This window comes from Equus asinus, chromosome 16 (assembly GCF_041296235.1).
Source record: "Equus asinus isolate D_3611 breed Donkey chromosome 16, EquAss-T2T_v2, whole genome shotgun sequence".
Classification (NCBI taxonomy): domain Eukaryota; kingdom Metazoa; phylum Chordata; class Mammalia; order Perissodactyla; family Equidae; genus Equus; species Equus asinus.
In genome coordinates, this window is record NC_091805.1 from 21,593,470 (window position 1) to 21,616,844 (window position 23,375).

General features: G+C 37.1%; 1 protein-coding gene across 1 annotated transcript in view; it reads right to left on the minus strand.

Moving 5' to 3' along the window:
* Window positions 1-23,122, minus strand: part of ZNHIT6 (zinc finger HIT-type containing 6) — a 55,142-nt gene extending 32,020 nt beyond the window's left edge. Inside the window, exons 1-5 of the mRNA XM_014830124.3 lie at window positions 22,247-23,122; window positions 21,115-21,180; window positions 20,926-21,032; window positions 20,755-20,840; window positions 13,825-13,928 (exon numbers count right to left, since the gene is read on the minus strand). Of these exons, the coding sequence (XP_014685610.3) occupies window positions 13,825-13,928; window positions 20,755-20,840; window positions 20,926-21,032; window positions 21,115-21,180; window positions 22,247-22,887 (1,004 nt within the window). The 5' untranslated portion in view covers window positions 22,888-23,122. The remainder of the gene's footprint in view (window positions 1-13,824; window positions 13,929-20,754; window positions 20,841-20,925; window positions 21,033-21,114; window positions 21,181-22,246) is intronic.
* Between the last annotated feature and the right edge of the window lie 253 nt (window positions 23,123-23,375).

The following is a 23,375-nucleotide window of genomic DNA, read 5'->3' on the forward strand; positions in this document are numbered from 1 at the left end:
AAACAGTATGGATTTTATCATGTGGTTAATGCACCAACGACAAAGGTTTTAATCCTTATTTTTATTTTTTTTGGAGCAAGATTAGCCTTGAGCTAACTACTGCCAATCCTCCTCTTTTTGTTGAGGAAGACTGGCCCTGAGCTAACATCCATAGCCACCTTTCTCTACTTTATACATGGGATGCCTACCACAGCATAGCTTTTGCCAAGCGGTGCCATGTCTGCACCCGGGATCCGAACCAGCAAACCCCGGGCCACCAAGAAGCAGAACGTGCGAACTTAACCACTGCGCCACTGGGCCAGCCCCTGACAAAGGTTTTTAAAGAAGAATGAAATGAAGGGCTTACAAGGAGATCCATTATCCTACTACTTACTCTCCTAGAAAGTGTTTCTGTAATATATTCAGGACATTAACTTTTCAGTCCTTGTTTGCAGTTATTAAGGGAAGTATTTCCCACTGCTTTGAGAAGCACACCAACGTACCATGTCAGTTCAAATATGCCTGAAATGTTTACTTCTGATTTTTAATTACAGGTGACTCCATGAGGTAAGCTAAAGCTAGATTTTCCACATGTCTGATCTTCAGAACACTATACCACTAACTAAATTAGCAAAGTCTACAGGTTATGAAAACTACCAGTAGAGCCTTTTACCAGAGAGCATTAGCAAGTAGCAATGGTAATAACAATAGTTTATTAAGTGCTTTTTATGTCAGACATTGTTCTGAATGTTCTACAAGTATTAATTCATTTAATTCTCATAACTCTATGAGATAAATGCTATTATTAAATTTTACAGATGAGAACACTAAGGTAGAGAGAAGAAATTTACTCCTCCAAGGTCATTATTCAGCTGGAAAGTGGCAGAGCTGGGATTTGAATCCAGGCAGTACAATAACTCTAGAGTTTATGCTCTAATCTACTATACTCTTATGAACTTTCCATAATTGAAAATTCAATAACACACCATGTATTTTTCTCTATTGCTAATTCTTAAAATCATTTTTAAGAGTTATAGTGGACATTTTGATTGTCTACATGGCAATCCCTTATCACCATCCATCCTCCTTCCTAATCCCTAACCATACTTTGATGAATAGACCCCACTCCTACCTCCAGGGATATGCACTTACTGGTTGGCTTAAGAAAATCACTATCTTATTTCTCCTGGACACAATGGCTCAGGATCGGGCAGATGACCTATGTAGCCCAATCATGGTGAATTTCAGGTTTCCTGATTAGTAATGCTGAGACAGAAGCAGTCCTGAATATTTACTATAACTCAAACTGTTACCAGGAACATCATATGACCATCAGGATTCAGGTGACACCATGGAAGAAACAATGAAGAATTAGCAATAAACCGGGTCCGGGATGATATAATTGAGTCATTGCATCTATTAACCCTGATGTCCATCCTACCTCTGGACATCCAGTTATGACCCTTTTTATATCCCAAAGTGGTTTAAACTGGATATTTTATTTCATGCAACATAAAGCATCCTAACTGACACAAGGGATTAAAGTTTTCTTCTTTCTAGGTTTCATCTTTCATTTCTAAGCAACAGAAAGGGAAGACAGACTAATCTGCTAATTATCAACTGTTATGAAATTTGGAACCAGCAAATAATATCTGATAAAATTTCAGGAAAAAAGCATTTTTGTTCCCCTGTTGTTTATAAAATCTCATTTTAATTTAAAGAAGAAAAAAACTACCAGATTTTGAAACCCTTCAAGGAAAAAACAAATGTATAAAATATCTACATAATTCTTCCTCACAGGCATTTTGTCTTTTAAAATGTATTTCAAGATCAAAATTTAAAGTTCAAAAGTAAATGTAACTATTCCACATAAAAATAGTCCATCAATTTTCTTAGAATTGGTACTATAATAAGTATTTTTTAAGAGTGAATTCAAAGGATCTGTGTAGTTACTTAGCATGGATTGAAATTACCAGAATTGGAGAGAATGAAAACCATAATTTTACATGTCTCACATCCTTATGAAAATACTCTGAAAAGTTGCAGTTACATACTATATTTTGCTCTTTAAAAAATTAGCTTCACCACTATAAGATAATCATAGGAAACAGTAGTGTGGTTTTAGTAGACAGTATATTAATAAAATGGATGTAGTAGGTGAAGACTGAAATGAAAAGGTACATTTTGCTTCAAATAATTGATAAATACTTGAGCACTCCATAAAGTAGTTCTCAACTGGCAGAGGTAGCAACCTGGAGGATAGAGGCACTTGGAAACGGCTGGGCAGTTGCCATTGTTCAAGACTGAGAGCACTTCAGGCATTTAGTGGGCAGGGACCAGAACTGCTACCTTCCTGTAACACAGAGCAAAGTCCCACACAACAACAAATTGTCCTGTTCAAATGCCAGTAAAGCCCCTACTAAGAAACACATTTACAATGCAGAAAGGAGAGCAGACATAAACATACCAAAAACTGAATACCAGCACTAAATGCTGGCATCTATTTCATGTTAACTGTGGAGAAAATATGTACCATAGGAACTCTGGCAAAGGAGAAATAACAGAGAAGATGAGCTACCATGTGTACTTTCACAGATGGTGAGGAAATACGGAAAAGAAGACATTCTAGGATTAAGAATGGTGACCAGCCTGGGTACATTTAGTTAAATACATTAGGAAAGCAGGTAAGGACAGAATATGAATATCCGTATTTAATATGGATCCTTCATAGGAACAGGAAAATTTTATGCTCAAAGTATGACTCTATCTAAATTCCCTGGCATGGTATATAAGGTCCTGCAAGGTCCAGCCCCAGTGGGGCTCTCTCCAGCCTCATCCTGTACCACTTACCAACTCCCAACCCAGTTTCTAGACACACCAAACTACTTACATTGTCTTAAATTTGCTACTCTATCTTTTTGCATCTGAAGTTCTCACTACAACATCACTCTTCCCTTCTGTCTTATTAAAAACCTAGACTTAAAAACTCTTCCTTGTCCTTCAAAAATTTGTTCAAATTCTATCTTCTCTGGGAGGTCTTTCCAGTCCCCAGATCTCAGTGAACAACACTTCCCCAGGGCTGGGGCAGTGGGCCCTCCTCTGTGCTCCCACAGCACTTCATGTGCACTCTATCAGAGCATTAACCACACCACGTTGTAAGAGTCTGCTGACTTGTCTCCCCACTGACTGAACTACTCGAGAACAAGGTTGGTGACTTACTGGCATATAGGTCAGAGGTTTTCAGGTACAGGTAAACATCAGAATCATCTGGTGCTTTCTTCTTTTTTTAATTAAGGACAATTTTTTTAGAGTATTTTTAGATTCACAGCAAAATCAAGAGGAAGGTACAGAGATTTCCCATATACCCTTTGCCACCACACATGCACAACCTCATCTGATGCTTTTAAAAATAATGATGCCTAAGCTCTACGCTAGGCCCAACGAATTAGCAATTCTGTTGGTCCAGGCCCAGGTATCTGCATTTTAAAATTGTCCCAGTTAATTCTGACGTGCACTCTAGATTGAAAACCACATACACAAAACTGGCACCATCATTGTCCCCATCTTACAAATAAGGCAACAGGCACACAGAGGTAACTAACTTGTCAAGAAAATTTCTTTACATATCAAGATTAAATTGTGTCATGTTTAACACAAGATAAACAGTCAAGAATTATTAACTATAAGTCCTCTTTTAAAAAACAAATACACTGAGGAAGACAGATTATTTTGCTTAGTGAGAAATACTTGAAACATTATATTTCTAACTACCTGAAAGGTAGCAATTTCAAATAGGGGGGATAAGGAAAGAGAGTTAATTTTAGGCAATGGAATGGGATGCAACACTTGTGAGCTTCAGACAGTGCAAGGCCAGGAGATGAGATGACAAATTTCACCTACTGGTAATTCCGTCTATGGCCAGTGATGGTATCGCTGAGCTAACAACTCCTGTGGGCCCAGAAGCATGAAAGGATTCTGAGCAGGTGATCAGCATAGTAAAAATACGTTTTAGAAAGATGTTTCTGGTAGCAGTGTATGAGAGTGATTGAGGTGAGGAGACACTGAAGGTAAGGAAAGCACTTAGAAGTTCCCCAGTAGTCCAGGATGAGACAAGATGGGCCTGCATGGGAGAATTCACTGATAAATGCTGCAGTGAAGGAAACGGAAAGCGACACATTCCAGAGGCACATCATGAAGGAGCAGACTTGGTGACTGGGGAAGGACTTCCCTAAGTGAACCAGTTTGGGGACCCCAAGATGATCAAGATTGAGTTTGGTTTTCCATTTCCATGAATGCTGGCTAACCACTGCTGTGGAAAGGTACACCCTGTGATGCTACGTCACAAGAACTTCCTTACCACTGTCTACATGGACCCAGTAAGGAAATGCCTTATTGGGAACTATGAGGCTTCTATTTTTTCACACAGTTTTCCTAACTCCCTGCTGTTGCTCTGAAATTCTTCCATCAAACCATATCAAAGCTGGCGTGACAGAGAAACTGTAGGGCTAAACGTTTTCAACTACTTAACAAGTTTGTATTGAGCACCTATTATGCAATCCTCCAACAATCATTGAAAAATCCACTTGTCCCCTCATGACCATAACTGTTGGACCCATCACTTCATTTTCCTTTGCCTTTTTCTAAAGTTAGTTTGCAACAAAGAAAGGATAAACCATTACTACTTAGGAAGACACCATGCCCCAAAACACCAAAACTGTCCTTGAAGAAGTGTATCACTACATAATTGTTTAAGGAAAAAAGTGTGAATGACATTAATACAGAGGTGGATGGGTGTATCACTGAAATATAATTAGAATGCTGTAATTTCACCCAAGGAACAAAAAGTAATTTGAGTCTGCAAAGGCTTACTTCTTTACAAGAGAGACATCTAGTGGCTAGCTTCTAAAACAAGACTGAAGCTCAAATATTAATTCACACTGTTTAATAATGGGCACACTTCTACCATCTTAATATGGTAAGGCTAAGAGAGACCCACAGACAGACAGCTAAAGAGCCCTGGGCCAAAAGGCAGTTAAAAAAACTCAGTTCTAAGCTGACAGTGGTAAAGGAATGGTAAGAATCTAAGCCTGGAGTTAAGCTAAAGATACTAGTGGAAAGGGGTCTCTCAGTCCGATTTTTCTTTCCAATTGACAAGTTAAAATGCATTCTCTACCTCACTGCCAAATCCTCAGACTCAAACAGCCAGGAAAATAAAATAAGGGACTTATGTGGCCAAATGAGACACGTTATCCAGGCACAACCAATACAGTCTCCCAGTTTGATATGCATGGCTTCCTGCAGCAAAACATTAAAACACAACTAAAAAAGACCAGTAGCCCCAGATAAAAACATGGGATTTTATATGATAGCATCAGAATACTTTTCAAAGGTTATATTTACCACTCAAAATGCATAAGTCCTGCCCACATCTATCATGTCTTTTTAAATTATTACTTTAAAAAATTCACTTATTCATTCTTAAAGTAAGCATTACATGCACATGGTCTAAAATTCAAAAAGGTACAAAAGGGCACATAATTCCCATCGCTGTACCTTTCCACCCAATTTCATTTCCTTAAGATAACCAGTGTTACCAGTTTATAATATAAGCATATATGTATATAAACTTTATTTTCCACACAATGGTAGCATACGGTAAACATGGTTCTGCATCTATCTTTACTTACTTGATATTTCTGGCAAACATTCCCTATTAATACATTTAGAACTGCTTCATCCTTTTCCCATTGTAAAGGCATACAACAATTTATTTAAGGAGTTCACTATCAATGAATATCTAGAGTCATACTACTCTTTTGATATTACAAAGTTGCACTGACTGTCCTTGTACATATTTCATTTTCCACATGTATGGTTATATCTATCAGATAAATTCCTAGAAGCAGAATTGCTATGTGAACAAGTAATTATCATGCCTTCCTGATCCACCTCTTTTCCGCTACAGATCTTACGCTTGGACTGGGGCGAGTGCTTATTTTACACAATTTGGGCACCATGGTAGAGAAGATAATCTGAAAACCCTCTCAATAGCATACATTAAGAAGTCCTGGAGAAATATAACAAACATACTGAGGTAATCAGGGAGTAAGAAAAAGCTTCAGGGGCCAAAAGGAAGCAGGAACTACAAACCCCAGTGGAATGGTGAAAAGTTACACTGCTCTGGAGGCCTTTGCCAATTATGGTAACCAAGAGGCTTGTGTTTCAACAGCCAGTGTGACATGAGAGAAGATCTTGGGTCCACATAAGCTGGAGACCTCAAACTGAGATCACTGCATAAAACCAGTGAAAAGGCGAACCAGAAAAATCCACTGGCAAAGGGAGACGAGAAAACTTGTCACCTCAGCATAGGCTTTAGGGAGAGAAAAAGGCTGAGGGGCTGGGGGGAAAGGTTTCAACTGAGAATGCATAAGTATAGCTTCCTCAAATGGGTTTGAGGTTCAAATTATTACTATTAGTATAGTCTGAGCAACTTCAGACTAAGAAATTAAAGAAGGTCCTGGATTGGTGCCAGAGAGTATCTGGCATAAGCAAATGCACACCCCTTCTACATGAACTTGAGTTCACAATTACATTTGAAGAAAAAAACAAGGAAACAAGCCACCATAATCAGGAGTCAGCAGGAACAGCAGACAGCAGGAACAGACTTCCAAGAACTTCGGATACTGGAATTATCTACACAGATAATACATGTCCTAAATTCTTGAACAAAAGAGGGTTTAAAACATTAGAAAGGAATATAATTCTATCTAAAAGACCAGATAGATTTGGGAAAGAAATAGAATTTCTAGAAATGAAAAACATAACTGAAACAAACAAAAAAATATTCAGTGCAGGCTAAAGATCAGATTAATTAGACACGACTGAGGGGAGAAAGTGACTAGCATCCATCTACAGCTGAATAAATTATCCAGAATGCAGCAAAGAGACACACAGAAATATGAGTTAAGATAATACATTAAAATTTTCCAGAACTGTCATATTCAGAAAGCACAACTCCCAAGGAAGATAAATAAAAAGAAATCATATGAAAACACATATCATAGTGGAACTGCAGAACTCCAAAGACAAAAGTGAAGAATTTAAAAGCAAATGATAGATATAAAACAACAGTTTTCTCAACAGCGGCAAAAGAAGTCAGAAGGCAGTGGAATAAAGAAGTGAACTGACGCACTAAAATAAATGTCACCTGAAAATATGACATAGTCAGCTAAACTATCACTCAAAAGCAAGAGTGAGCTATAGGATTCTATTATACGTGAAATTTTAAAACAGGCAAAAATCATCTTCAAGGGCAAAAGTTAGAGCAAGTTGTCTCTGGGGAAGACAGGCGCTAACTTGAAAAAGCCTTTTTTGGGGTGACAGTAATGTTCTATACATTCACAAAGACTGGGTTATGCAGGTGTGTACATTTGTCAAAACTCAACAAATGTACACTTAAGATGTGTGCATTTCATTGCATGCATGCCTTACATCAATAGGAAAAGTCAGCTTCATATCTTTCAGACAACTGTTTAACCTCGAACATATCAGAGATGTCATTCCATGACAATACTTCTTCATGTAATTCTGTTTTGTTTAATGTTTGCGTAGAATTCCACTGCATGAAGGTACCATCATTAATTTAACTCAGTCCCATGCTCATAGATATCTGACGCTGTTGCCAGTGTTCAAACGATTAAAAATAATGCTGCAATAGATATACGTCTACATACATCTCTGTGAACTGTACTAACATATGTGTAGGCTAAATTCCTTGAGTAGGCATGTATAATATTTTTGAGAAATACTACCAAATTGTCTTCTAAAATGACTACTAGTTTACACTTTCAAGAACAGTAAAAGAGGAAAATAGCCTGCCTAACCCATACCTTCATTAAATTAGATATCATTAATATATGTTTATCAGCCGTATATTATCTATGTATAAATATATTTCTATGATACACGTACATACATATCTTTCTATGACTATTCCTATCCTTTTCCCCTTTTCCTAATTGGTTGCTAGTCTTTTTTCTTATTAATGCATAAGCATTCTTTGCTATACATGTTAAGCATTTTTTAGTCAGTCTTTTGACTTTATTATGGTCTTTTTTTGCCACACGATTTTTTTACAACTTTACATAAATTTAGTTAGACCCAGCTTTTTCCTTACCAAATGGCAGGCTGTCTCAACCTCATTTACTGAATAAGTAATTACTGGTATTAATTTGAAACACTATCTTGATCATAGAGTACCAAATATCCTTGTGCCTATTTTCTATAATCTAACTGCAGATTTCTATGTCCACACCATAAAACTTTACTAGAATTTCATAAATTTTAATGAGTCCAGCCTCATTACTCTTCTTTTTCAGGTTCTTCCTGGTGCTTCTCCCATGTCTATTCTTCAAAATGCACTTCAGTCATTTTATCACTAACTCTTTCCTTTTCAAAAAAAAAATCTCAAATTAAAAATAAACAAAATCCCATTAGTATTTTGATTAGGATAACATCACATTTAAAGATCATTCATTTAAGAAATAAGTGTTATAATATTTAGTCTCCTAAGAACAAGGTACTTTTTTCCATTTATTCAAATCTTTTAAGTCATTTGGTGGAGTTTCAGTTTTCTCCACATAGATCTTCCATATTTCTTTCAATAGTTTTTGATTAGCACCAGGCGAAAGTGAACATAAAGTTACATGCCCCACAAAGACACGAGGTAAAGCAGTTACCTCTGAAAGAGTTACTATTTTAAAGAAGTAGTTTGGGATCTGCTCCAAAGTAAGTAGGGGAGCCTTGTACTGGGACACATTCCCCTATCAAGCTCCTCTATTTTTAACAGAGAATGTCAATCTTGCTTTGGCTCAAGTTATTCTTAATATAAGCATCCCTTAAGTTTTCTTTGTTCCTTAAAGCTATCCATTACAACATTCCTGCAAACTCACCAGTTCTCTAAAATTCATTGCTATCAAATACATATTTGATTTGATCTCACAGACTTGTTAGGATTACACCTCACTTCGACTATAAATTGAAAATTACAGTTCCTATTCTTAGAAAAACTAACCATTACATAATTTTGCATATGATTTTAGGAAATTCATAGTCACACCGGTCAAAAACTCCTGCCATAAAGGATGCCTAGGTTAGAATGAACCTATGCGTCTAAGGTGCCTATTGCACCTGCTGCTACATAGCCTGCTGGTAATTCTACAGAGGTAATTCAGGCACAACGGCACATGAGTCACACTTTGTATGGGGGTATTTAAATTTTCTGTAAACTTTTTATTTTGAAATAATTCCAGACTTCATAGAAAAGTTACAAAAACACCACAAAGAATTCTTCACTCAGATTGCTCAAAAGTTACTGTTGGAACATTTAATTTTAAACAACTTCAATTTGAGTTTTTTACTATACTGTAGCCTAATCTCCTTAAACAAACAAAAGTTCAATTTAGTACCTAGGGAGTAATAATAACCTTAGTATAGGACCAAAGTCTCATATCAACAATTTCAAAATCCCCAAATCTCTGAAACTCAAAGCTTCTTCCTAACTCCTTCAGCAGCAAAGCCTGACTGAACCCATTTACAGTCATTATTTACCCATTATAATGTGAACATTTGTAGGTTTCACTGTAGAAACGGTGGTGTCTGATTATGCAACAGTGCCCCGGTCCTACTAGGGATGAATATACTATAGTAAATGTACCATATCACCAAGGATTTCAGATAAGAGAATGTAGACATCTAATTGTCATTGAGTACCATTTCATTTAATCCTCTCAACAATCCATTAAATTGGATCTTGCCCAAGATCACCTAACGGGTACCATATAGCAGAGGCAATATTCAAATTCAAGTTTATCTGAGTCAAAGCCCTAAACTGAAAAAAGCACTGAAAACAAGTCTCTTAAAAACAGAATATTGGATGCATAGGAGTTGAAAATAATTCTTTGAAAAGATTTAGTATCCCCTTCTTCCCTCTTTTTAGTAAATAACACTACAGCTAAATAACTAATAACATCATCTAAAACCTTGGTCATTTTCATACAAATGGCTGAGAAAACACAGGTATGCTGAAGAAGGTACTTCTAAGTGTCTTTTTTCATTTTCTTTCCCTAAAAGTGAAGTACAGGACCTTATATATTCATCTTGTTACTTCTACATCACCTTTTTAGCAAGCAAAATTTTCTGCAATCCTGATTCTGCCATATATTACATTCACTAAGAATGTCTTCCGTATTAATCTAAGTCAGTGGTTCTCAAATAAGGGTGATTTGGCTTCTCCCGTGCCCCTACTCCAGGAGACATCAGGCAATGGCTGGAGACATTTTTTGCTGTCATGTTTTTGTTGTGCCTGTGTGTTTCTGCTACCAACATCTAGTGGGTAGAAGCCAGGGATGCTGCTAAACATCCTAAAATGCACAAGTGCAGCCTTCCACAACAAAGAATTCTTTGGCTCAAAACATCAACAGTGCCAAGTTGAGAAATCAAGATCTAAATCACTGATGAAAATGCTGAACAAGAATGAACAAAATATTGGGATAATACACTAAAGAGATGTCCAAGTTGACGATCTATGATCTAACCAGCAACATTCTTTAAGTAGGGCTTTCAACTAGCTGGGAATTCATCTTAATGCTTTATTATTCATCCAACACCTGAATATAGACATTTTAAATTCAGTTAATGGCAAAACTACTTTCCACTTAAAAATAATCACGGGTAATTTAACAATGAACAAATGGAAAAATTCAGTTTACAAAGATCTGAATTATTTTTTCACTGAACTGACTCCCAGGTGGTTCTATGAATGAAAGATCATCTTATCAGAACAAATTAGATCAAGTCAAACTTTACATTGAATTTTAAGATCTCACTCTGGAACACAGAATGAATATTCCATATCTCAGCAGCAATTGAATAAAAGCAAATTAAAACCAAGTATCATTTCAACCTTTCAAATTAGCAACAATTTTTTTTTAAAAAAGAGACAACTCAGTGCTAGTGAGATGTTTAAATAGATATTCTCATATACTACAAATAGAATTGAAAACTAGTTTAACCTTTGTTTATTAATAGTCCCACTTTATAGATGAGGAAACTGAAGCAAAGAGAAATTAGGTGGTTTAGCTTAAGATCATATAGCTAGCTGATAAGAAATTTAAACCCAGGCAGCCTGGCTCTAGTTTGTGCTCTTGTTTTTTTGAGGAAGGTTAGTCCTGAGCTAACATCCATCGCCAATTTTCCTCTTTTTGCTGAGGAAGATTGGCCCTGAGCTAACATCCATGCCTATCTTCCTGTATTTTATATGTGGGATGCCTGCCACAGCATGGCTAATAAGCGGTGTGTAGGTCTGAAGCCGGGATCTGAACCAGTGAACCCCAGACCGCTGAAGTGGAATGTGTGAACTTAACCGCTGTGCCACTGGGCTAGCCTCCAGTTTGAGTTCTTAACCACTCCATTTTACTATCTCTAGGTTATACAGATTTTTTTTAACAAGTATTTAAAGTGCATCAACAATAAGTGGAAGGCAAAACTAAAGGATAAACATACTGGTGAAAATATTCACAATGTATGTAACAGACCAAGGTGAGATATGAACACGCACATCTTAAACAAATTCAAGAGCTCAGCCTCTCTAATAATCAGATATGCAAAAAAAGTTTAATAATATTCAATTAAAGTGCAGGTATAAGTAAAATAGGCACTCATACTTTTTTGATGAAGGTACAAAGTGGTACTTTGTTGGGAGGACAATTTGGAGTTTCTCTAGAAAGTCTAAATGCATGTAGTCTCTGACCCAGCTATTTTGCTTTCTAGGAATTGAACCTACAGAAAAGTCACATAAGCACACAAAACAATCTGTTCAAGGAAGTTTATTACAGAATTATTTGTAATAAGTAAAAACTAGAAATAAGCTAAATGTTCCTGAATATGGGAACAATTAAATAAATTAGGATATAATAGTCATAGTTGGAATACACTACTTAAAAATGAGGCAGATTTGCATCAACAAATAAAGAGTTCCATAATATATTGTTAAACGGAAAAGAACTAGCTGCAGAGAAAAGTGTGCCTTTATTCATAAAAAATTAATGTTTAACTTGAGGAGAGTCATGTAACTTTTTATACTTTTATGTAAGTATTTAATATTGTGTTTTACTTAATAAATTGAAAAAAGAAGAAAACAGGATGAGAAGGAAACATGAAATGTTCTCACTAGTCAACTCTACATAGTAGAATTACAGGAGCTATTTTTCCTGTAAACTTTTTTATATGAGGATGTATTATTTTGACAATTGCTACCATATACTGATTCCTTCCTACACTCCAGTTGGTGTCTAGGTAAATTAATACACCAAAGGTCGCAATTTTACATGGTAGCTCTCATCAGCTCCATTTTACAGATGTGCAAGAAGCTAAGAAATTAATTCTAAAGCCTATCGCATACTATGTCGCTAATCTACCCAGGGGAAAACTTACTAAAAATGTATGAAAACCAACCCCAAATCATTGCAAATTCATGAGCAAAACGCATCATGCAAGAAGAGTCCAATTTGCCATTTCAGAGATCTGAAGTGTTCCAAAATAACAGAGTATAAATTTGGGTTCTAAACCCAGAAAATATACTGAATGCAATATTCTTCCAAAAAACTTCCCACATATATTCATGTATCTAGAGACCCCCAAATTTTACATTTGAGGATATCTGCTTTTTAGTACTGAGAAATAAAATCTGATGGCAATCGTGCTGAATGGTTTCCCTCATAAAACAGAAACACATTTTATATTTGAGAAGGGAAAAGCCAGTTACCTTACATTTCAAATGCATTATGTCAATTTCTAAATATTTCAGCTTCAAAATGCACCAAGGAACCATCTCATATTTGATAAACACAAGGCATTACTTTACTTCTGGAAGCCAACCAGGAAAAAGGAAAACCACTTTTACAAGTATTTATGTCTTGAAACATACATAAAATAAATGGAAAACATCTCCTTCTAACAATATAACATCTTTTGAAAAGGTGGAAGGTTCATCAGAATAATGACAGTTCCGATGGTTCTTTCTTTTCAATTTATGGAGCGGTAAAATTGGAAGGGAACCTAAGAGTTTACCTCGTACAACTCCCACATCAAACAGATGAGGCCCAGAGAAAGGAACTGCTCTACTCAAGGCCTCACAGTTACTAAGCGGCTGACGAGGGAGGGACTCACTCAGGTTTTTTGATTCTAAATCCAGAATCCTGATTTTTGAAAGGTATTATCCAATAATTTAGTGGGCCGCTTACAGTTCTTTGGGATCCTGTTCTCCTCTGTACTAATGGGGCCTTTTTAATCCAGCACTTTCAGAAAGCAGCAAACTAATGTGTGTTGTATTATCTGTACTCAACAGATTCACTACAGAGTGAATGTTTTCAAAGTCCCCTTCCTCCCCATAGCTGGTTTACAAATAAAATTTTATTTGGAATCCTAAAGTAGAAGGGATTATAAAAGCCAAGACGCTCTGGTTACAACTGTGCAGAGGGCCTGCTCTGACTCACTGCTCTGTCCCTAAAGCCTCTGAAATACTGCCATGTATCTTGGGTCTCAGAGATACAGACACATACACACATACAAACACATACACACACACTCCAAGCCCAAATTTTTATTAGAGTCACATGACATAAAATTAGCATAAGTTTCTAAATGCTTATTTTCAATTTGTGCAGTTATCTTGTCATCGCCCAATAACATACAGCTTACAGATCACACTCTGGGTAGCAATGCTCTACAGCAAAGCAAACCTTAAAAGACGTTCCTGACCAAATCAGAAAGAAGTTAGAAACTTACTTCTTATCAAAAAACGTTGAATTTTCTTTCCTCTTGGTGAATCCATTGGGTAGAAGTTTTAAGTTAATACCTTGCTTTCTGGCACGATTTTTCATAAAGTACATCTAATAGCCAAAAACAAATAGACAAATTAATTTTAAAATGCCTTAAATTTCAAAAGTTAATAACACAATGTTCAAAATATAAAAGTCAAGATTTACTGAGTACTATGTTTCACAAACTGTGCTAAGCAGCAATATCTCATTTAACCCTCACAATACTATGAGACAGGTACTATTATCATCCCCATTTTAGCAATGAGAATTAAGGAGATGCCAATATTATACAGCTATTTCTGAGAGGCCGGGCTTGTATTCAAACCCAGGTCTGTCTCATTCCAGCTGGTGTTTTTAACCATATGCTCTAGAGGCCAAAAGGATTTCATGGGGATTTCAAAAATACAGACCACTTAGCAATCATAGTGGCTACCTATACAGTTCTTTCTCTTTTACTGATGTTTGTATAACATAGTTGGCTGTATATATGCCTGATTTTATTACTAGGCAGTTAGCTCACTCAGGGGAGGAACCATGGCACTGCCTAGTACAAGGCCTAACCTAAAACAGCCACTACTGCAGGCTGTACAAAATGGGATATGAGATGTGTGTTACTCCACTGACCACCGGGGCTGGTTGAGCTGAGCTAGTCAATTCCAGAGAACAGCGAAGGACATAATACCATGAAGAAAGGAGAAAGATCACTCAAAGAAATGGCATAGTATAAATGCAAGTTGATGGTTAAGTGAATGGGGATCTAGGATTTGCAATGCAAAGAGTTAGACAATCAAGTCATAAGCCAAGGGAAAAGAAAGGCCAGCTATTACTGGCTAAGCGGGAAAATGATTTAAGAAAGTACATGCAATTTTTAACTTACGAAACTTTGGTTTCAGTAATGGCATTGATTACAGGGACCAACTCTTCCCCTGAAAACATCTAAGGATGCCAGATAATGGGGGAAATATATACACATAATAAAATATAAAATACATTTAAAAATCACCTTAAAAGCACTGAAGAACTGACAGAAACAGGTTGGAAAATACAGGACAATATTTAATGAAAAGTGAAAACTCAGACAGCTAAGCAAAGCAATGAAGCCACTTTTGCTAATTCTGGCAAATACTGAGTGCCCCTTTCAACAGCTTCCTCAGCAAGTGGGTCAGCGTCAAGACCCAGCAATCTTCTAGGAAGCTTCTGCAAATGAAGCTGAGTCGCACAGTAATACAACCTCAGCATAAGAATGAACCAGAAATAAACTCCACCTCCAGAGCATGCTGGGAAATTTGTATTAGTGTGACTAGAACAGGAAAAAAGAAAAAAAGGAAAAAAAATCCATTAGAAGTTGTGGCCATGGGCCAGCCCTTGCTCAGATTTGAAGTGATTTGCCTTGCTTGTGTGGTCAAGAGAATCACACAGCTTTAACTTGGTTTAAGATAGGTGCAGATTTGCAAAGTTCCCAGGTACCTGGTAGAATAAAAGAACGTCCGCTTGTCCTGGTCTTCAAAAAATTCTCACAAATAATTTTTTAAGGGAAAAAAGCAGTACTTGATAAAAAAAATAAGCATAAACAATACAAGAAAACAAGGCTCAGTGAGCAGGAACCAAGAGAAAAAAAAAGGTAGCTGAAAGCTCCCCATATTTTCAGACATGGAAATAATCATACACAGATTATAGAACTCTGCAAAATTCAAAGGAATAAAAGAAAGCTTGAAAATACTGTGAAAAGAAACAATAGAAAGTGTCTCAGCAGGTTTTTAAAAGAATGAAACAAACCAGAAATTTTCAGAATGCATTATAGAGATAAAAAGATGAAAAATTCAGAAGAAAGGTTAAAGGATAGGTAAGATGTAGGGAAAAGGCCTAAGCCACATTTAATGGTCATTTTAGAAGGAGAAGAGACAAAGAATACGGCAGAAATAACATTTTACATAGTAATCAACTGATAATTTCCCAGAACTGATGAAACACACTCCACAAATTCTAACAGAAACCTAACATTTCTCAACTAAGATGAATAAAAAGAAATTTGCATTTTGCCATTATAGTAAAAATGCAGGGGGGGCCAACCGGTGGCGCAGCAATTAAGTGTGCAAGTTCCGCTTCGGCGGCCCAGGGTTCACTGGTTCAGGTGCGGACATGGCACCACTTGGCAAGCCATGCTGTGGTAGGCATCCCACATGTAAAGTAGAGGAAGATGGGCATGGATGTTAGCTCAGGGCCAGTCTTCCTCAGCAAAAAGAGGAGGATTGGCAGCAGATGGTAGCTTAGGGATAATCTTCCTCAAAAAATAAAAATGCAGAAATACAAAAAGAATTCAGCCAAAGAAAAAAGATTTCAAAGTCAGTTTAACAATGACAGATGACTTGGGGCCAGCCCAGTGGCATAATGGTTAAGTTTGTGCACTCCACTTTGGCAGCCTGGAGTTTGCAGGTTCAGATCCCGGGCACAGACATACACATTGCTCATCAAGCCATGCTGTGGCAGTGTCCACATACAAAACAGAGGAAGACTGGCACAGATGTTAGCTCAGTGACAATCTTCCTCAAGCAAAAAGAAGAAGATTGGCAACAGATGTTAGCTCAGAGTCAGTCTTCCTCACTGAAAAAAAAAAAAAAAAGATGATGACTTTACAACAATAACAATGGAAGCCATAAGATAACGGAACAATAATTTTGAACCCAGAATTCTATAGAGGAAAATCATTTAAGAGTGAGGATGAAATAAAAATTCAAACAAAAACCAATAGAGTAATCTAAGAGTTGGAAACCAGCAAACCCTCCCTAAAGGATATTCTAAAGGATGTACTTGGGGCAGAAAGAAAGTGATCTCTCAGATGGAAGGTCTAAGATGATGGAAGGAATTAAAGAGCAAAGAAAGTGGGAAATATGAAGATAAACCAAAATAAACACTGACTGGATAAAACAGTAATTATTGCATGGAGATTTAAAAATGACAATTTAAATACATGAAAACAATAAGAATAATCAGTAGAAAGTTAAAGGGAATTTAAGTGTTCTAAGGTAACTGCTGGTAAACTAGGGCCAAATCCTGCCTTCTACCTATTTTCATAAATAAATTTTGTTGGAATACAGCCCCATCCATTGGTTTATGTACTTTTTATGGCTGCTTTCTTGCTACAATGGCAGAATTGAATAGTTGTGACAGAAAGCATATGGCCTGGAAAAAAATATTTACTATCCGGCCCTTTACAGAAAAACTCCTACTCTAAAGTCCCTGCATTGTCTAGGTACAGGGGTAAGGTATCGATTAACTTTAGATACTGGTAAATTAAGTATGCATGTGTGACATCTAGTCTAACCAATGAAAGGACAGAAAAAGGGTTTATAACTTCTAAACTGGTAGAAAAATTCAAATGATAAAAAAAAAATATCAGTCCAAAAGACAAAAAGAAAAAACAAAACAAATGGGACAAATAGCACAAATAAAGTGACATGTTTAAAGTCAAATATATAGGTAATTTTATTGAAATGTACGTGAACTTAATGATTTAGTTAAAAGTTACAGATTATCAGACTGGAGTCAAACTAGAACCCTACTATATGGTACTTAGAAAAGACATATCCAAAACATAAAGTAACAGAAAGGCATAAAGGAAAAGTAGAAAAAAATACACCATGCAAATACCAAGCAAAGGACTGGTATAGTTTGATCAATATTAGACAAAGTAAACAAAAAAAAGGATAAAAAGGGTCACCACATAACACCAAAGGTTAAAATACCAAGAAGCAATATTTCCTGAGGTATGCGTTGAATTATTTAGCCTTAAAGTACATAAAGTAAAGCTAACTGAACCACAGGGGGAAACATACAAATCCTTTCAATTTTACCTACTGGGAAACGTTAACATACCTCTCTCGTTACCATACCTCTGATGGAACACACAGACAAAAAAAATCAATAATGTTATAAATAATTTGAATGACATAATTAAAAAACTGACCTAAAAGGGATATATACAATACTATATTCAGCAACTGCAGAATACATTTTTTCCCCCAAGCAAACAGAAAACTTGACTATATGCAGGGCCATAAACACAAGTCTTAACATATTTTAAAGGAAAAAACTCAGAAAGAAAATGTTCTCTGATCACAATGCAATTAAGCTAAAAATTAAAAAGGATATAACAAGAGTCAGAAGGACACTAACAAAATAGAAAAGCAACACATAATAGCAATTATCTAGAAAAAAAAGAAGACACAAGAAAACAATATCACAAATGAAATTACTACAACTCTTACAAACATATAAAGGAGAATGTTATGAAGAACTTTATGGCAATAAATTTGAAAACTTATGTCAAATGAACAAATTCTTAGAAAAATGTAATCTACTAACGACGACTTAAGAAGACACAGAAAACCTGAACAGTCCCACAAGTAGTAAAGAATATACCTCAGCGGCCTAAACTCTAAGCCCATATCAGTTCATTAATAAATTTTACCAAACTCTAAGGAAGAAATAATTCTGATATTAGTCAATGCATCCAAGAACAAAATGGGAACGTTCCCAAATAATTTTATGAAACTAGAATAATATTGACAAGGAAACCTGAGAAGAATATGAAAAAGGAAAATTAGAGGTCAATTTCATTCATGAACAGAATACAAAATGAAATGATGATGTGGACACACATAAAATGTGAATTCTGCAAAGTATGAAAATACACCATGCAAGTTTAGCTTAAAGTAGAAAACCAATTAAAAGATTATTTATATTCTTATTATTAGAATATTATAGATTAAAAGAACAAAAATGAAACAAACACAGAAAAAGCATTTGATAAAATATAACCACCATTCATAATGAAATCTATTACCAAACTAGGAATAGAACTTCCCTAATCTAGACATCAAATTATATCTACCAAAAATTTAAGAGCAAACATCATGGTACAATCTTGAAAATTTTTCCTGTATGATCAGAAGTTACAAAACAAAGATGTACAGAAGAGTTAACAAAGCAGGCCTGAGACTGTTATCTTTTGAAGGTTCTGCTTGCAAGGCTGGCCATTGGCTGGTGTCAGGGAATTTGACTGACTGGTAAACGGTTCCCTGCACTGACATAAAACATTTCCTAAAATGATAAGAGTGATTCAGTGTGTCTCAATTGTTTGTATACACATGTGGTTTTATCCGCTTTCCTTCTGGGAGTCTGGAATTTGGCACATGCTAGGCAGAGGGTGCTTCTTCAACCAGCTCCCAATAAAAACCCGGGGCAGTGAGTTTCTAATGAGCTTCCCTGATAGACAGTACTTCACACATGTAATCACAACTCATTACCAGAGGAATTAACAGTGTACTGTGTGACTCAATGGGAGAGGACTCTGGGAAGCTTGCGACTGGATTCCTCCAGACTTTGCCTGGAATGCTTTCTCCTTTTACTAATTTTGCTCTGTATCCTTCCACTGTAATAAATCTTAGCCATGAGTACAAGTGTATGTTGAGTCCTGTGAACTCTTCCAGCAAATCATCAAACCTAGGGGTGGACTTGGTTTAAGATAGGACTTACAACATAAACATCTACTATCACCACTAGTATCTGATGTTGAACTGGAAGTCCCAGCTATTCCAAAAGGCAATAAAAAGAGATTAAAAAGATAAGGATAGAAAGACAGAAATAAATTGTGATGAATTGTTTATAAAGAAAATTTCAAAGAATCTATAGATAAGGTGCTGGGATAGACTTTAATTCTCACTGTAAAATAATGCTCACTATAAAATAAACAACAAAAAAATCTCATTCCTAAATACTAGAAAAGAGATAATAAAAATTTTTTTTAAAATGCTACTGAAAATAGCATGAAAAAACAAAGTGCCCAAGAATAAATCTAACAAAAAATGTGCGAGACCTCCACTGAGAAAATTATAGAGAGATATTAAAGGACCCAAATAAAGGCAGAGATACAACACAGTCAAGGCTTTAAAGATTCATTGCTGTAAACAAGTCCAATGACCCAAGTTACTCTATACAATAAATGCAACCCCAATTAAAATTCCCAGGTGGGGAAGGGGGAACTATATGTGTTATAAATACCTTCTATTCTGTGGCTTGTTTTTTCACTCTAGTGTCTTTTGGTGAACAGATGTTCTTAATTTTAATGTAGTCAAATTTATCATATATTTCTTTTATAGTTAGTATTTTTATGTTTTTGTAAAGAAATCCTTCCCTACCTTGAAGTTATGAAGCTATTCTCCCATAATTATTTTTTAAAAGCTATATAGTGTTCCATCTCACATTCATGTTCAAACTTTCAAAAAGCAAACATGCTCAAACCTGTGCCATGGCTCCCATTTTCACTTAGAATACATTAGGGGCCCTCACCAGTTCCTCTAACTTCATGTTCAACGTTCTCCTCTTCACTCAACTATCCTTGTCACCTTGCCTCTCTTTTAATCTCTCAAACACACCAACCTTGCTCCTGATGCAGTCTTTACTTTTGCTTTTGTCTCTAGCTGGAATAGCCTTCCTCCAAATGTTCACAGGACTGCCTGTTGCTCATCATTCAGATAGATGCTTAAACGTCATCTCTCAGAGAAGCTTCTCCTCACCACTGTACTGAAAATAGTACCCTCACAACCTCCCCACAACAAACATCATTTTCATTTTCTTTAATCTCCTGTGCCATCTTTATTTTCCACGTGCACTTAACTCTGTCTGAAATTATATTTGTTCCTCTACTTATCTCCTGGCTCTCCTCCTACAATACAAGCTCCATGAGGGGAACGACTTTTTTTTGGTTACGGCTGTATCCTTAGCAACTGGAACAGCCCCAGATCATGGTGGCCACTTAAAACATCTGTCGAGTGAAAAAGTAAATCTAATTGATTAGAAGGAATTCTTACTGGAAGGGATGAAAAGAAATACTTACATGTTTATTGCTCATTGGTCTTTTCAAGAAAGCATCTCTAGAAATATGGTCAGCTGTCCTTGCTACATCTTCCAAAAATCGATAATCTAAAAATTTCAAAATAGAAAAATAAATAAATGACATATGCAAATGGCCAGGAAGTATCAACCTACTATGCATAGGATGGCTTACCACTTAGAAGATTCATTTCAGTAAACTGTTGTATTGAAACATATGCAGTTTTATCTCGAACTCCATTGCATGTCATTTCTGCTTTGTGTTTCTTTACACAGGACAAACTGAAGAGACAAAGAAGAGGTACTTTTATACTGAGGGAAGAAGGGTACAGACAGAAGTAATAAGGTAGGAAATTACACATACCTGCAGGAGTATCGCAGACAACGTGGACATCTGTACTTTGCTTCTTCTGTACCACAAGTTTCACATCTACAAAAGCCCATATGAAACTTAATAAATTATCAAATATTAACTCTATTTATTTATTTATAAACTTTTACTGCTGAGTCAATTACTCATCATGATCAATTTACAGATATGTAGTCACGGTGAATAAAGCACATGCAGGAAGTGATGAAATAACTTGACTGCTGTCACACATCGCCAGAAAATTCTCCTCTACGAAACCACCTCCAAACGACAACCACATTTACAATGTTGTTAGTGATATGTAATTCAAGAAAACACGTATTAAATTTTAAAAGATCATCTCACTTTAACAGGAGCTATGTTTAGATATCTTAAACACACACAGACCAGAAAAAGAACATAAGACCCAGTCAAATTTAGAGAGTAGCAGTGAATCTTTTTCCTCAACTCTACACCCAACCTAGAATGGGCATCAAAATAATCTAGAGATGCTATTATCCAATATCTGTCTTAACTGCTCTTCCAGGATCTTGGGATACTGACAACCAAACTACAGCCACTTCTGTTTGGTCCTTGTGCTCTAGACAGTAATAGTCCCAAGAATCTGACCACTGTTTTTTTCAACTATGCTGTCACGTAATCACACACCATGAGGAAAACAATCAAAAGAGACAAACATTCAGAGTACTCATAAAGAAACTAGACAATTGGGTGAGTTCAAGTGTATTTTTGTCTAATTTTAACTTAATCCACTTTGTTGTTGCTGGTTTTATTAGACTTTTTCATCTCTATCCTCTCTCAAAGGACTATCAACTCAAGAGCATATTAAGTCAAGCCAGAACCTGGTCCAAGGGTTTTCTGGTCCCCAGATTTTCACATCCTTACCTGCCATTGGGCACTACCAACCTCACATATTTTCACTCATTTGTTGTCATCTGACTCTCTTTGCAGGGAAGACCTCGCTTCCCAATTCCCCCTCCTGCCCTCCCACCACTCAGGATCAAGGGACCCAAACTTTCACTTATTTTTCATTATTCCACACCCTGCTGGTGGTGTAGTTTCCTTCAATCTGAACAACAGAGGACTCCACAGCTTTATTCCCCCAATGGAGCTCTCCCTGCCCTACCTTGACATGGCCAGTTTCCGCTTGGAGCCCACTGGGGGATTCACCTGAGGCTCTTCTTTCACGTTTGTATCATCCATCACTTCCTTCTTCGGGAAATACTTCTCTTCTTTTACACACACTTCGTCCATCATTTCCTCTTTTATGTTCCGAACAACAAATGCCTCCTCCTGTTTTATCTCCAAGATACCCTTCTTCTCTTCCTTCACTTCCAGCCAGTCCATTACCTCTTCCTTCACCTTCACTTTCTCTTCCTTTACCTCTGGTTCATCTGCCTTCTCTTCTTTTACCACCAAACTACTATCCATCTCCTGCTTCACCTCCAATGTGACTGATTTCTCCTCCTTTACCTCAGGCCCATCCTCCACCTCCTGCTTTATCCACTGGCCATCCAACATACCTTCTTCCACTTCCGACCAGTCCATAACTTCTTGCTTCACAGCTGTTAGGTCCACACGCATGTCCTCTGCCCTTTGTCCACTTCCCTCCTCTCCATCCCCTGTCTTCCCCATTCCTATCAGTCCATCCCTCGCCTCTCCACCGCTGGCCTCCTCCCTCCCCAACTCCGGACTTCGCCGCGCCTTCTCAGCTACCCTTTGGAGACCGCCTCCCGACGTCCCTTCATTCTCAGCAGCAAAATCCATCAGCTCACGACCCCTAGCCTCCGCTGGCACTCTGTCCTTCAATGGAGCTAGTCCACGCCAAGTGGAATGAATTAGGGACGGGAACACCAACAGCGGCACACGTGTGAAACCGAGAAGCTGCAAGCAGCGCACGCCGGCCAAGCAAGAGCCCCCAATTGTCGTAAAGCAACGCTTCCGCGCCTTGCCTCTTCACGACTCTGCTCTTTACGGCTCTTTACGAGCTCTTTACGGCTCTGCGGCGGTCTGGCCCAGATCCTCTGAGTCTGCGTGAGGCCACGCCCACCGTGTACCCGCCTCCAGGGCGGGGCTTCCTCAAACCCTTGCCCCCGGGGAGGCCTCCTCGGCCGCTCTGTTGGAGCGGGGTTCATGCTCTTCTCTGCAAAGAGAGTGGAAGAACCTGGCCGAGGGGAGGGGAGAGAAGCCCTCATAGGCTTGGAATGGGAAAACTCACTCTAATCTGTATCAACGGTTAAATCTAACCTTGTATG